At 39.3% G+C, this 15,525-nt stretch overlaps 1 protein-coding gene across 4 annotated transcripts; it reads right to left on the bottom strand.

The window, feature by feature from the left end:
* Window positions 1-8,843, bottom strand: LOC115684678 (type IV inositol polyphosphate 5-phosphatase 3). Of its 4 annotated transcripts, none has more exons than XM_056308756.1 (11): window positions 8,689-8,843; window positions 5,832-5,865; window positions 5,543-5,705; window positions 5,170-5,241; window positions 4,949-5,021; window positions 4,691-4,795; window positions 3,636-4,482; window positions 3,167-3,345; window positions 2,045-2,153; window positions 1,448-1,590; window positions 1-696 (listed from the first exon to the last, which is right to left on the bottom strand). In XM_056308756.1, the coding sequence occupies exons 2-11, from the start codon at window positions 5,859-5,861 to the stop codon at window positions 474-476; spliced, it is 1,944 nt and encodes a 647-aa protein (XP_056164731.1). In that variant the 5' UTR covers window positions 5,862-5,865; window positions 8,689-8,843; the 3' UTR covers window positions 1-473. The 4 variants fall into 4 exon arrangements, with proteins under 4 accessions (XP_056164731.1, XP_056164733.1, XP_030465380.1 ...); XM_056308758.1 differs by having other exon boundaries at window positions 5,543-5,660; XM_030609520.2 differs by lacking the exon at window positions 8,689-8,843 and having other exon boundaries at window positions 5,832-6,358.
* Window positions 8,844-15,525: the final 6,682 nt, after the last annotated feature.

Below are 15,525 nucleotides of genomic sequence, written 5' to 3'. Positions count from 1 at the left end.
TGAGAGGGGAAACAATGCGTGTGTTATATCAACATTCTCCAAAAAAAGCTGCTTTCTGAGTGCGATCACGTATAGACGCTACAGTAAATCATGTACAGACCCAACATACTTCACACCGAATTTTGCTGAACCTACTTCACAAGCCTCTCTTCCTATAGTATTTACACGGTAAAACTGCGATGTACAGAATCATCGACAGTAACGCAGACCAATGAACGAATGAAAACCGTGGTAGCAATACCAAAAATCCATGTAAGTTGTGGAAGCTGTCAAATTCTTGCCTCTCCTTTCATGATATCTCATCCTCTAGAGCTCCCAACTAGGCGTCTCCTACATCAACCCCTCTTAAAAACACAGAATGTGGGAAAAACGATTACAGCAGCCCATTGACGGTCGCTTCACGTTCCACTGGAGTGACTCTAAATGGAAACTGGAGTGTCACAAAACATGCGATCCATTCACCTATTTGATCATTAAGGGTCCTGTTCAAGCACAAAGCCCATGTTTCCCGCAAATTCGTCATTTTCAATTTCTGCATCAGTGAAAGTGAGGGCACGCTGCAATTTCTTTGAAGAAAACACCTCAACCTCTGCCATGTACATGGCAGCCACGGGTCGATGATCAGAGAGTTTTATTTCAGCTCTCCTATAGCCAAGCTGCCTCATTCCTCTGCCGTACGAAAGAATGCGATCACACCTGAAAGGGCAATTCGGGCTTTAAGTAATTGAGCATAATCAACACCAGAAAACAAGTTCAGCAAGATCATGTCATGCTGAACAGTTGAGCTCAAGTGGAAGTGCCAGGAAAAAGAAAATAATGTAAAATCAATATATGTCCGACAGCTGCTTTATGCATTTCAATGCACGCCACAACATTGCAGAGGTGAACATATGAACAGATAGGTACTCCATAGATCAAGATATATCTGATAGCTACTGTTGCAAATCAGAGAATCTAGATTGTGAATAGATAAGATCTATTGAGTGTGGCATGCAACTAACACATCATAAAACAAGTTTGGAGTTGTGCATGCGAAAAATACACGCTTTCATGTATTCAAATTTCCATGCGGTAGAACTTCAGTAAAATCATGCCACTCTGTTATTCAACATCAATGCCATACATCTAAGTATCCTCACTGCTACAATGCCATGATACAAGAGACGCCACGTATTCTCAAAGCAACGTTTCCTAGGGATCTTCATTTTGAATGCATATTTGCAATTGGCAGAAAACTAGGGCTCTTAAGGATACCAAAGAGTAAAGCTCTTCACATCACCAACTACTTGAGATTTCATGGCGCCAGAGTCAATGCTAGTATAGTAAGCTATACTAAAATTTGCCATGGAAGCAGGGAAAAGAATGGTTGTAATAGACGGGGATGCATCACTCAACTAATATGAAACAAACATTAATCTCATTTGGCCACTGGGAAGCATAAGCATACCACGCTGGAGTACGTCTTCCAAACTTGGGATCCTCTCCGAAATACTTCTCTGAATTATTTTCATACTTGTATGTGGGTGGGAAATTCAAAGTAGCCTCGGACCACCCACCAAAAGTGTGGCCTTTTCTTAGCTCTTGTACAAGCTGTTGAAAGGTTACGGCACTAGTCAGCCGGGGTCATATAAAATCAAGTTCAATTTGGTGTTCTAAGATAAAGCTGCGATGAGAGAAAAGCAAAAGCATCCCACCCAGATACGGGTTGCCCTTTGGTCGCATTCATTCACAGAAAGCCATAGAAAAAGATGCTAATCCTAGGAAAATTGGCTCATGTGGAGCATAATTCAAACAAATTGTACAAAACAATCTTCCAGACCGTAAATCCTAACATATACAGCATGACACCATCTTGCATACACAAACTTGCTTTAGCAGCTAAAATGTCCTGAAGTAGACAAGTCCTACTAAAAAGATCTTGTAACTAGATTGCCATTATTAATCCTACAAGGTGGGTTCTGTAAACAGCTAAGTTCACAAATAGAATGGATTGACCCTCAAAACCATTGCTAACGCGGAAAATAAAAGATTGTAGTATGTCTACCTGATCTCTCTCGAGCAATTTAGACCACTCCTTTCTTGAGATGAGTTCTCTTGTTTTCTCATATGACAAGTTGATCCGGTAGTTCAAGTCACCTAACCAAATAATTTTTCTGCAGGGAACATAAATTTAGGTCAATCTTCCTGAAAGTAGAAAAATACGAATGTTAAAACATTCTGTAAACTCTTTTCAATAGGTCAATAAGGTAGATTCTTAGATTAAACATGACAGGCACATAACTCCAACCATGAGAGCACAACCATTATGCATCACTCCATCAGATGTGTTTGATCCTATTTTCCATCCGGCAATTACAAGGTAACTATAGAAAAAGGTCCTTTATCTCTACATCCAATTATGATATCAAACAGACAAAATCTAATATGTGGACGAAGCGACTAAGATCTGAACGTTTCATTGGGTAAAGCCAAAATAATGGTTTCAAAGTCTTTACTAAAACTGCATAACCTGAATTTTTTAGATCCATCCAACTCCTCAATGTCATTAGATGTGTCAGCGGCCAAACAACGATTCAAGTTATATCAATTGATACCAAATTATCTGCAGCTACCTAAAGCATTACAAGGGTAACACAATAAACAACTATGACTCTAATGTTCGTGTTTTCCAGATATAATGAACTAAAAATCACAATCTCATTCATGCTGTCAAGGTAATCACGTTTTCTTTCAAACAACAAAATTCTGCATACTTTAGGATGCAGCAGCTAGTAGTGTGTGCCTTTGAAAAGGTTGTGCCAACATTCTACCTGATATATAACCAAACAGTTGAATGTGTCTTCAGTCATACAAATTAGATACAAGTTGTTCATGGAACGGATGGCAACAGAACCCCACGAGAGAAAGGGAAAACCACAGAGAGGTATACCCAGGCGCTAGCAATGTCAGTAATAGTATTACATAGACCCAAGGTAGTTTTGTCTATCAGATGGCAACATTTCGTTCTGTCTAAATGAGTACATGGAAGGATCAGACAACTGATAGTTTTATTCCAAAGTTGAAGTGAGATGGAAACCAAAAAACAATAAAACATATTTATGAGCTGAAGTGAAATGGAATGAAAATACTAATGGAAAATATATATGTACCAAGTCTTAGAACTCACTCATGGTCGAGAATACTTTTGGGAAGTCCAATTCCAGAACGAAAGTGAGTTCTACGATGTATTTCATGCACATCAGCATTCCTCTTTACTTCATCTCCATCTTTTTCTCCCGAGGTAAGGTGAGTGCAAATAAAGCAGAAAAGCGTCTGATATATGGACATACTGACTGATACTGATCCCTGAAAGAATCAAGTTTCCAAATGTTTCTGATTATTAGAAGGTATTTGTGCAGTAGAAAGAATAAGGTCAAACGTATGAAATGGTGAACGAACCCAAAAACATGGCAAGTAAGTTTCTGAATGCAAACAGTGAATCTTAAGGCATGAGCATCGTGGACACACTATGTTACCGGTAAGCGGCACGGAATGAAGGTATTGTACTAAAATAATCTTAGTCAGCAAAAATAGTACTAGAATTCTCTAATAGAAGAGTAAAGAATTGCAAGGAGTACTTCAATGGGAGGACCAACCTTGTTGCCTATGTAGCCCATAGCGCCTACACCAACAGTTGACACCTTCAAGTTCTGAATGTGGCTGCGTAAGCTCCTGCGAACCCAAATTGTCAGGAATATCCCAACCATCTGCTTGCTGACTATCCTGACATAATGTGTTCGTCTTTTCCGTTTTAAAAGGGATTCAATGTCCAGTTCCGCCAGCAAAGACAGATCCGGTGGAGCTTCATTTGTAAATGATTTGAAGGAATTAAATTTTCTGAAAGACTTTGAGGCTTGAAACGATCTTATTGACTTGAAAGAATTTGGTCTCTCAAGAACACCCTGAGATATTAAATTTAATGGAGGCTCAGGCCAGCTTAAACCAATCCTCTCAGAACCACTCAGCATTCTTGTCAATTTCGTGTTGCGCTGAGCAAATGGAACTTCTACTTGCTCTTCTGTCCTTAAGCAATTTAACCGATCTAACCTCTTTGGAGAAGAGAATTGCCTCTCCAAGTCTTGGCCATCCGGCTCACCAAACTTGCCACTGTCAGCATAGTGTGCACCCCCGAAAGTCGTGAATGAACTTCTGTCTGTGACTGGTCTTTCCTCACCAAAGCCATCGGGTTCATCATCAATAGGATGAACTTCCTCATCTCCATCACTGTCAGTTTCAAGTAGTAACTCCTCTTCTATGTCAGGGATGTCTTCGGATGGTTTAAACCTTGATGGAGATGGAGGATCACTATAGCATTTAACCTTGGCCTTTGTGTGTCGGACTCTGTTCAGTGTTTGGCGTATGATGTTTTCCCATTTTGGTACCGGGCGGCTATCTTCGGCCCCAAATATATTTCCAGCATTTAAGGGCACGATCTCTTGAAGACTGCAATGGATAGCGTTAGTCACTACTTAGGAAGCTAATACTACAAAAAAAGTGAATGGCAGTTTCATTGTTTTAGTTACTCAAAATAGGCTCTCCCAGGAAGAATCAATGAAGCACCTCTGCAGAAAGTAATTCCACAGAGGTGGCAAGCTTAAATCTTACAATCAGAACTCAGAAGTACTTTGAAAGACTAAAAGGAAGTACATACCCAAGCACATAGATGTCAGCAGGCTCACTGATGTTTAGCCACTCATCAATATCCAGATCATCAGGTGGAAGCTTTCCTCCCACATTCCATGTCCCAGCGCGTATTCTAGGAACAAGCAAGAATACTTAGATTTGGAGGGGAAGAAGAGAAAGAAGGAAACATTAAGAAAAAAAAAATTATATTTACTGAAGTGATGCTAAGCGGTTCATCTATCGCATGCGCTCAGATATTGAGATACAGCTGGCTAAACGCACGTACTTGATTTCTTTTGTGTTTATATACTGAGCCCGGAAAGTCTCTGACTTCCTTCTTCTCATTCTTGGAATAGTATCTGATTTCAATTTTGTTCCAATTAAAGGTTAGTGATAGTACGAGAAAATGATACTAATGAATTATGTTAACAAGAACCATAGAGTTTCATACGAGACCATCATTTGTTTTCGGAACAATTTCACGTGTTTCTGCAGTGGGAACATTACCAATAGGATCAACTTGAGTATCATTGCGGCAGCAATTCCTAAGCCGAGACCCCCTTCCCCCTTGATCGAATTCTGCAGTTCATCAACTTCAAAATTAGAAAGAACTCCTCAATACCGAAACACTGCTCAAGACAGAACCATAGGTACTCAAACACCGAGGACAATAATTGCATCCTTAAACCTGAATCCCCAGCTAAATTTAAGAAAACCAATAAGGAAAAGAACTTCCAGTACAAGCACATCAAATCTTAACAAGAACTCATAAACCATAGGAAATTAGGGACAAAGCAAAGACAAAACAGAACAAAGCTCACATTTTGAAGGACTTTTTTTGCCAAATTCGAGTATTTCGTGATCTGGGTCTCACTCTCACCTTCAGTGTCGGAGTTGGAGTCGACATCGTCGTCTCCGTCGTCGGAATCGGCGCTGTAATCCGATTCCTTGGCGCTGATGTTGAGCCATTTGCGCACGACCACTCTCGGCCAGAACAGCTGCAGGCAGGAGCAACCCAAACAACATATTTCAGCCCAACTTCTCTGCAAATTCTCCCTCGTTTAAACATCACAGCCCCATAAACAAGGTAAAAAAACAAAACTTTGAAGCAAATTACACCTACATAACATGTTCATTTACAGGAGAGAGAGAGAGAGGGAAGGGAGTACCTCCGGTTGATGCTTTGACCGTTGCCTCATATCTCTGAGCAAAGAATGGCGCTGACTCGAAGATTATAACACAAAGCAGAGGGCAATGGTAAGAGGATGTAAGAACGCGAAGCAGCGAGAAAGAATTCAATCCGACAGAGGATCAAAATGAGAGCTTTGAGGGAGAAATTGATGAGGCTTTCAAAAGGGTTTAACAAGGACTAGGGTCGAGGAAATAATCAAACCCCCAACAGACCAAAACCGACCAACCAGAAAGAACGCAAATTAAATAACTGCCGGTGGAAACTGGAGAGCTGGTCTCACTTCGTAGTTCTGCGCCAACTATGAGTTGACCGCTGTAATAAATTAGTCTTCTGATCCACCACCATTGCACAGACAACCACTAGATGGACACTTCAGAAGAACGCGGATTAGAAAATGGTTCCACTTTCTGGGATTATGGTATAGATTAGAAGTTAGAAAAAATTTTAAATTTGCAATCTTTCTCTTATGAGACCCGATGTGTATCGATTGGTTTAAATTAATAGAAAAGTATGTTTGATACCGAACATCGGAAGAGCAAAAGTGGTCGATGGCGTCGCTGGGCGGCCAGTCCGGCCAGTCGGTAAAACTGCCTTAAAGTAGCCGGCGGGACCGTCACTCTAGAAGCAAATGCGCTCCTTTTCTAACATTAAGACCAAATGGCAAAATCAAAGAAAAAGAAGGAACTGGGGTCAACAAGTTTGTAACTTTTGCTTTGTAGTTTTTTCTCAAAACTGAGTTTTTGCTTCTTCATTTTTTCACATTAATACTATCAACTCTCATTTAACGTCGTACCATCATATCTAACATTCGATGGAAAACCGTTTTGAACTATTTTCATTCTTCCAATCGCGAAGAAACAAACGAGAATATGATCAGTCATTGTGCAAATGAATATTGGATTTTTACACATATTAAACGCCTCTTTATTGGCAACAAGATTCAATTCAACCCGCAGAATTCGTTTGTTGAATCATTCAAGCGTTTGCTTTTCTACCCTTTTTCCCCACACGGACAAAAGGTTGCTCAACTTTTTTTTCTTCTCTCTTTTTTGCCTAAAGAACACTTTTTTTTGCTTGGCTAACAAGGGTTGCAGTTGCTCTCGACTGTGACATGTTAAAGTTCAATCGACTTTGGAGGCTTTCTCAGCAACAGCATCGGGAGGAGTCCTGGCCCAAAATGAATGAAGAAAAAGCGAAAAATTCTAGAGAAAGCAATAACATACATTATAAGCATGTGGGTCCACATATATTTCACCATCCTCAATATTAATCGTTGAAAAAATAGAAGCAAAGAGAAAATTTATAATGTTTGTCGGACGTGTGTGAAGGCATCATCTTCCAACAACACTTGGTCAACAATCCCCCCCATATTATTCTAGTTTCTTTTTTCTATCTTTTTTCTTTTTTTGGGGGGGATTTTGCATGAAGAGGTTCGCTTGGAAATGGATAAGCGAGAGCACCCTTTCACAGATTTTCTTTTCCCCTTTTTGGAGTATTTCTGTCTCCCAGTCAGCAAAAAGGAGGAAATAAACAAAGGAGGGAGGAACAAAAACTAGTTAAAAAATGCAGGGCCAAGGAGAGAGGAACAAATTCCTCATGAACTTTGCTTGGATCAAATTAAATTCCTCCTCTTATTAGAATATTATCGCTCAAAAGCAATTTCTCCGGCGCCCCGAGAAATAAAAAAAGAAGAGGAAGAAAATAAAAGGGAAGGGTACGCGGAGCTAGTAAAGTAGGAGGAATCGTCTAGTGGATGTAGAACCCGGGAGGGGCAGACGGATCACGGCACGACCTTGATTAATGACCTAAAACCATTTTCTTAACACAGTCTCAAGGAAAGAATGAAAGAATATTTATGGGTGTCGTTTTTTTGGTCCAAATTTAACTTTTTATTTCTGCTGGACAAGGTCAACCCCATCTGGTAAAAAAAAAATTGAAAAGGAAAAATCTTTATGTACGAACCTATAGGATGGTATGGTAATAATAAAATGTGTGATCAGGTGGGGGACAGGTCATGTGGAGGCATGAGATGTGCTAATCACGATTGGTGATTACGAGCAAAGCATTAGCCAAAGCTGCGACCAAGCGGCAGTCGGCGGGCCCCGCGGTGGAGACACCGCCGGCGACAACCATGTGCGGTGGACGTGGGTCAAGACATGCACCAAGTTCGTTTTTTGTCTTTCCCTTTTTGCCTTTTTGGGTGATGAAATGATGCCTTTTTTCGAGACCCTTTATGGAAATTAGACCCTTCTTTTTTTTTTTAGAGCTATAAATGGAATTGAATAGGTTAGAAACTTAGCTGCTTATCAAATGATATTGGACAATATTTCAACGGCTTCGAAAGGAAGGAGCATGCAATAAAACTTTGTAGACGTGAGGCCAAGATTCGTGCCACGGCACCATGCGCAAAAGACCTGGAAATTTCGTACGAAAACGACGTTCTTTTTTATTTCCCCAGAATTAAGAAAAACGGCACCTTTGGTTTTTTTGGTCTGTGAAGTGATGAGAAATTAGTGGTCTCATCAAATACCAGAAACACGAAGATGATGGTGGACGTAAAAGCGCACGATTTCTCAAAGCTGCATGTTCGACTTGGCCATGTAGTATGGGATGGATTCTGTGGTGAGTAGACATGAACATGGAAGAGCATGTAAATACTAATAGCAAGCCAATGTCTGAAGAAATTGGCCGAAACTTCGATTTAACAAGTGTTTTCGATGCATGCGAGCTCAAATTACAGACAACTAACATTTCGGGCGAAGAAAAGAAACTAGAGATAAGACACAGACATCGTGAGGCAGGTCAAACTCGAAGCGTTTGGGCAGAGATCATACCTCAAGTCCAGCGTAATCCGATCTCAGTTTTGCAAGGAGGAGAAGCTCTTCTTCCAAAAGCCTTATCAGATGACTCTTTTGCGAGGGTTCTTGCCGAATCCCAGATGGGCTTAAAGATGGAAGCAGCAGGACCGGTTTTTGCCACTTGCAGAGACTTTCAGGCTCTCTGCTTATTCATTTATATACTGAGAAGATAAAGAAAGGAGGGCTCGTCCCTTTCCACAGTTCACCAACCGCTCCCTTCTCGTGCCACATGGTTCTTTTCCTGTCCACCGAAGCAAGCGCCAATCCAAAACAAGACAAGAAAATTTTGTTTAGTTTCGTCATCACCGTGAAAAAAAAAAGGAAAATTGTTCAGTCCAGCTCCAGAGAACACAATAAATTTTAAAAGGGTCTTGACATGGCCCTCTTTTGAAGCATGCTTCGTAAAGAATAATTCCATGGACCTTCTCTGTATAATTCATGCAAAATGAGTGCATTTGCTCTTTTTCAATACAGGCCGCATCCATCCACCATGATTGATTCGGGTTTGGTTGGCGTTTAGCTTCTGAAAATATAACTATTTGTGTTACTAGCTGTGGAGGTTGGCTTCTGTGAGGGAAAAAAATAATAATAAAGTTAAGCATACGAATATTCGGTGCAATCGTATCTCGAGTTCTGGATCACTGATAAGTTTTTCTTATTTGACTACTTAACAAATACGTGGAAACTCACTAATAAAATCAAATCGTGTAGAACTGTCTCATGCATATTCGCTCTATGCCTCGCTTCTACTCAAGTAGTGAACTCGAGATCTCAAGTCATAACTCACTTAGGGCCGAAGGACTCCGTGTATTGGGATACCGCTCAGCTAGAATCGAACTCAAAACCTTCAATAAATGGGCCCTGGTAAGCAGAAACGTCCATATCGCTAGCACAATCCAGGCGGGTGCTAGAAAGAGACTATGAATTCAGTCACGGAAATTTCATTTGGGGGTGAAATTTGTTGGACAGACCAATTGAGAGAAAAGGAAATCAAAATTTGGTTGGTGCAGTGCAGCAGAAAACGAACCCTACAGGCCCACATGTGCAAATCTATGGTCAGCCTTCGGTTGAGAAGTATGTCTCGAACAAGTAAACCGGCAAAACATGTGTACCTCGAATCATTAGACCGGTCTTTAGCCATATGGAAACTATGCGTATTTCTTTTTTTCTTATTTCACTCTACCATGAGGCCGGCGGAGGTCGCCAGCCGCCGGTGAGGGCGTCCCCCTCGCCAGCCTTTGGCGAGGGCTAGGTGAGGGTCCCTTTGCCGAATATGGCGAGGGGCAGCCTTGCTCGGCCCTTGTCGGCAACCGGCAGAGGGTGGCTAGCGACTAGCGGAGGAAAAAAAGGAAAAAAAAAAAGAAAGGAAAGCAAAAAAAAGAAAAGAAGGAAAAGAGGAGAAAAAAATAAAAGAAGAATTAATAAAAATTTGAAAAAAATGTCACATCAACGTTAATTGTACCATGTAAGACGGCTGGTGTCTCATCAGTAATTTTTAGCCTAAATTGATTGGATGGACTCAATTGGTAATTTGCCAAGGCAGAGCTTCATCATCACTCACACAACACAAGTCAAGCTTAGCCATCTTCCCTGTGAAAAGGTTTATGACAAAACTGGTCAAATTGAATTTAGAACTAAATTTATATCAATGCAATAGATTTATGACTTTTTGAGTGCTTTCCCCCACAATTGGCTTGGTCTATAGACTTTTTACTACCGATGAATTTTAGGCTGTGATAGGCATGTGCATATGTATATTGCTAAATTCCTCTTTTGACTTCTCAAATTTTGTATCTAACTTTTGCGAGTAAGATCTCTATAAAGAGGTTGAAAAAAGATGAGGGATTTTGCTCAAGATCGTCACACGACCACCTCGGAACGAGTGCTAAGAGAGCATTTCAAATCCAATTGCACATTAAGCATGACTACGTGATCGATCTTTAATCATCATTGTGAATCTTTACTCTTGTCGTGCACCTTTCGAGCAACTGATACGACTACGGGGAGGAAATCAAATGCTTGAGATCAAAGCAAATGTAGAATCTCATTTGAAATAAGAAGATGGGGAACCAAATGACCCACCAAATTTCACATCCAAAAGTTTAGGGGATATTTGATTGATGAAAGAGGAGTAAGAAACGATTATTTCGATGATCACACCTTTGATTAATATTGTTATACATAATCGTTGCTATCTAGCAATATAAGTGATTACCGATACATTGTCGACAAATATTTGGCGACACCATAGAAGATACTTTAGCTTCTAAGTCACGGAAAACAAGAAAAATGACTAGTTTAGACACAAAAAATAAGGAAAATAACTGCACTTGCGATTAATTAATTTCAAAAATCTTGATTTTGAAAATTTATCTTATTCGACACAAAAAATAAGGTATTATATGGTTGAGATTTGGACCACACGTTTATTTTGCGGCATCAATTGACGTGACTCCACCCAGTCAGTATCAAAACAATGTCAAATGCTACGTGTTATTAGATTGTGCTCCAAAATTCTATTATCTAACGTTTTTTTTTTTGTTATAATTTTGGAAAAGAATCTACTGTTATAGTGTCATTTCTTCGAAAGCGATGGGCTTGATATAATATTTTATATAATCTACTGTTATAAGTTTGTCGATAGTGGATATATGTTAATATAATCAGATTTTATCCTAAGGTTTATTTACCTAGTAAACTGACGGCTTGTATTTCTTCATGCCATAAGAAATCCCGAGCTAGTACACCGTGTCACATTTACCTCATAATTATGCAATTTGTACCAAACATTCATTAACTTAATTTCGCCTTCATCCGGTATCTTAAATTGAGCATGCTATAAGGAGATTTTTGCTCCCTTATCGACCTTATCATGTCTAATCTTAAAACAAGACGATCAAAGTACTCGATATCATTGTGTCATATAGTTTTATTATATATTTACCCATCGAAAGTATAGTGTCTAGCTTTAGCAAATATAAGAAAGGCTTCCCAAGTTCTAGACCCGGTTTCAAGATAGCTAAAAATTATTTTTCGTTCATCTCATTTTTGCCGAAATCATTTTTTTATACCGACGTAGTCAACATTATTAAATAAATGTTGCAAAAACTGAAAAATTACAGAAAATATAGTATGCGTTGGACCTTCAATCCCAGTATGCATCAACAATAATGTACTAGACATCACATGATCACTTGAGACTTTGTCTCCTGATCATTGGGCCGCGGCCTTCTACTCACTAACCTAAGAGTGATTAGACTAATAACCTGATTAATATTTATCATGTCCTGAATTTTTTCTTTCTTTTTTGAGTTCTATTCAAGACCTACAAATGTCTTCATCGAGAAAAGAAAAAAAAAATGAAATTAGTTGCCCGATACATATGTCAACAGCGAATAAACAAGTTTCCACCCTCTTATAGCCGTTCATTAATCAATTTTCTATTTTCAACTATTAAACAAAGGCATGGAAAATATAATAACGGAGGGCGTGCATCATTGAACCGCACAGATAAGATAGAAAAGAACGAGGAAGATAACATAATTAAAAAAAAAAAATAGAATTCGATGACGTAATTACATAGTCACATTTTTTTAAAACGATGGTCAATGGATGACATCCTCAGAAAGATGCAGCTTGTCTTCGTCCTAAATTATCTTTTACTTGTAATTCTTTTTCATATATTGTGTCGGACTGTTTTTATATATGCATACCTAAATCTAATGCTAGTGACGATGATTTGTCAAATTTGTCGTATTTAGCCATCCACGCTCACCAGCCGATGCATCATGCTTCATCTACCTATGTACAGAATTTTTTTTTTTGGGTTAAAAATGAAAATCTTTTTAATTAGCTCATTTCTCTAAAAAAAATATAAACAGCTGAAATTAGATTTTTTTAATCAAACTGTGAATCGTTAGCGAAACAAACGGAGCGCAAAAATTCCAATTTCGCATCCCACCGCAGCTATACCTTATCTTTAGATAACCCGAAACAAGCCCATCAGAGAGAAAAAAGGAAAAAGATGAGAATGGTGTATACATGCAATGGAGAAGATACAATTCGAAGCAAATGGAAAATGGTTAAACCAAGTCATAAATCTTCCAAAATGCATCAGAAAGAATGCCTTGAAACATTTACAGAAGGGGAAAATTGTCCAAAATGTCCTAAATCTATTGTACGGCAACCAATTCAGTCATAAACCTTTTAATTTTACCAATTCAGTCCTAAACCTTTTAAAAAGTTACCAATTCAGTCATAAACCTTTCAATTGTGTCAATTTAGTCTTAAAGTTATTGACTTTTTGCCAATTTAGTCATAAACTTTTTAACGAATTGCCAATTAGTCCTTCCGACTGGCACTAACGTCAGCAATTGAAAGGTCAGCAAAATTATTCGGAATGACTAAATTTTCCTTATTTCCCTTCGCCGGTCACCAGCCTCCATGATGGCTGACGAGGACGAGGGCCAAGACGCTCTCACCAACCACAAGTGAGGCTGGCCGTCGCTAGCCTTTGGCAAGGGATGGGTGAGGGTCCCCTCACAGGATCTGGTGAGGGATGGCCTCAACCAACCCTTGCTAGCGGCCAGTGGAGGGTGGCTCGCTGGTGACCGGATGTGGATGCCGTGGATGCCGGCCAATTTAGGCTTGCCACATCAGCGTAGCCGTGCCACGTAGGTGTACCAGCGTTCACGTCAGCGATTTCAGGCATAAATTGACCGGATGAACTCAATTAGCAAGATGTGAAAATGTTTAAGACTAAATTGCATAATTAAAAGGTTTATGACTGAATTGGTACAGATGCAATAGGTTTAGTTATTTTTTTGGTACTTTTCCCCGTTTTCTAATCGAGTCCTTAAACACATCTATCATCACTTAATTTTGTGAACCATTTATGCATGATTTAGAGGGAAAGTTCGCGAAGCCCCGCCTCTCCCCGCCCCCCCTAATATCGGAGTAATAAGCATAAGCCCGCGAACCACATTACCCTCGTGAATTTTTAGGTTGTTCTGGTTGTCTGTCTCTTTTGGTTTCTATTCCAGAATAAAGCTGTAGTTTTTGTTAAATATGATGGAGAAAACTTTTATCATAAATTGACAAAATTAAACTTTTTTTTATCGAAAAAAAGATTCCATTCATCAGAATAATATTCAAGAGGTACATAGAAGGCATACAAGCCTAGTAAATCCCAAACAACTGCGGAACAAAGCAAATACTAAAATGCAGATATTAAAGTACATAATATAGTCTGCAGTTAAAAGCACACTCTCATCCCTCAAGAACAGATCTGCTATCGTAAATGTTCGGTAGCCGATCACCATATTCAATGATGAGCACACGCCAAGATCCCCTACTCCATTTGCAATGGCTTGCGGTGTGCGTCTAAGTTCAACATCCTCATCACCATTGCCGTGCAGAAACACCAACATCAATAAGTTGAAAGAATATAGGTCAAATACCTGTAAAGAACTCCTAGATTTAAACCTAAATCTAAATCGGAAAAGTAAAACCCCCATATCTAAATCTAAATCCAAATCGGGAGAGAAAGACGGCCTAATTTTGGAGAGGTTGTGGAGCCATGTCACGGACATCTTCCTCGATGGCTGTCGACTAGACGACATGGTCACCCAAGATCAGCTGCAAAAATTTATTCACACACATAATCTCCCAAAACAGAGTAGGAGAGAAAAGAAAAGACAATCAACGCAAAAAAAAGAGAAAATCAAAGACGAAATAGGCTCTCAGCTTAAGAAATTGAAGTTGAAAGCCTACAAGAGAGTTTCAAAAGATGGAAAAGTTTGTGGAAGATGACAAATTTAGACTTGAATGGCAAAGAAAAAACCTCTTTCTAGGCAAATCAGAAAAAGATCGTAGTTTTCTTGGGGTCCTTCCACCGTCCCATTCGATCCAAAACCGAATAGCTAGTATCCCCTATATAATAAGAACAAAGAGATTGTAGTTTTCTCCAATTCGTTGTTTTCTATCCGAAACTGTGGTGATCTCGACCATGCCCATTAATCTAGTTCGTCAATTTCATTGTGTTACCAGCTTTATTTGTCTTACTTGTCAACTTTTTTATATGGGTTGCTCTTGTCAAATTTTCTCCAATTAAATTATCATTTGATTTTGTATTATCAACTTTAGTTACCGAGTTGTTTTTTTTTTTCAATTACACATTCCTCTTATCCCCAACATAAAAATGTTCTTCTTATTTTTTAGGAATATGTGCACTGAAAGTCTTAGAACTGGTCATGAAAGTTTTGTTGCGGAAGTGTAATTGAATCCTAAAACTTGCAAAAAATGCAATTAAATTCTAAAATTTGTCAAATTGGTTTAATAGAATCCTTTCACTAACTCCGTCTAATTTGACTAACAGAAAAGGCTGACGTGGCCTTTTTTTAATTATTTTTTTCTATCCTCTACGTGGCTAAAACAACATCGTTTTGGCCAAATATGATTTTTAATACAAATTTTATTGAAATTAATTTTAAAAAATAAGCTTAAGAAAAGGGATAAACCAAGTAGGCGGTGAGTATGACCAAAAAAAAAAGCAGGTGGTGAGGGCTACAGCCTGATTTGGGTGAGGGTTGCTTCAATCAAGTCCTAAAACCCCTGCTAATGATGGCCCTCAGCTAGGTCTGGGCTGCATGCCCTCGCTTGCATTGAGGCCCGTCGACCCCTGTCGGCCATCCCCACCTTCTCGGCGAGGGTGGGGCGGCGGTGGCGAGGGTTGCAGCCCTCTCCGCCCACCAGGTTTCTCGCTTCACCTTTTTTTAATTAATAATTTAGTTTATTTTTAAATTGAATTAAAAT

The sequence above is a fragment of the Syzygium oleosum genome, unplaced genomic scaffold (assembly GCF_021117445.2).
Source record: "Syzygium oleosum isolate NSW1041296 unplaced genomic scaffold, Sole_v2.1 Sole_v2.02, whole genome shotgun sequence".
In the NCBI taxonomy this organism is placed as follows: Eukaryota; Viridiplantae; Streptophyta; class Magnoliopsida; order Myrtales; family Myrtaceae; genus Syzygium; species Syzygium oleosum.
The sequence above is the reverse complement of the archived record's forward strand: the minus strand, read 5'-3'. Positions and strand labels throughout refer to the sequence as shown.

What these genes read in the sequence shown, in the direction of transcription:
- LOC115684678 (XM_056308756.1), bottom strand. Translation starts at nt 5,861, where the DNA reads ATGAGGCAACGGTCAAAGCATCAACCGGAG. An exon ending in TGGGCTACATAGGCAACAAG is followed by an intron (nt 3,346 to 3,635) that starts GTTGGTCCTCCC and finishes TGATTCTTTCAG; the next exon opens with GGATCAGTATCAGTCAGTAT. An exon ending in GGAAGACGTACTCCAGCGTG is followed by an intron (nt 697 to 1,447) that starts GTATGCTTATGC and finishes TTGCCCTTTCAG; the next exon opens with GTGTGATCGCATTCTTTCGT.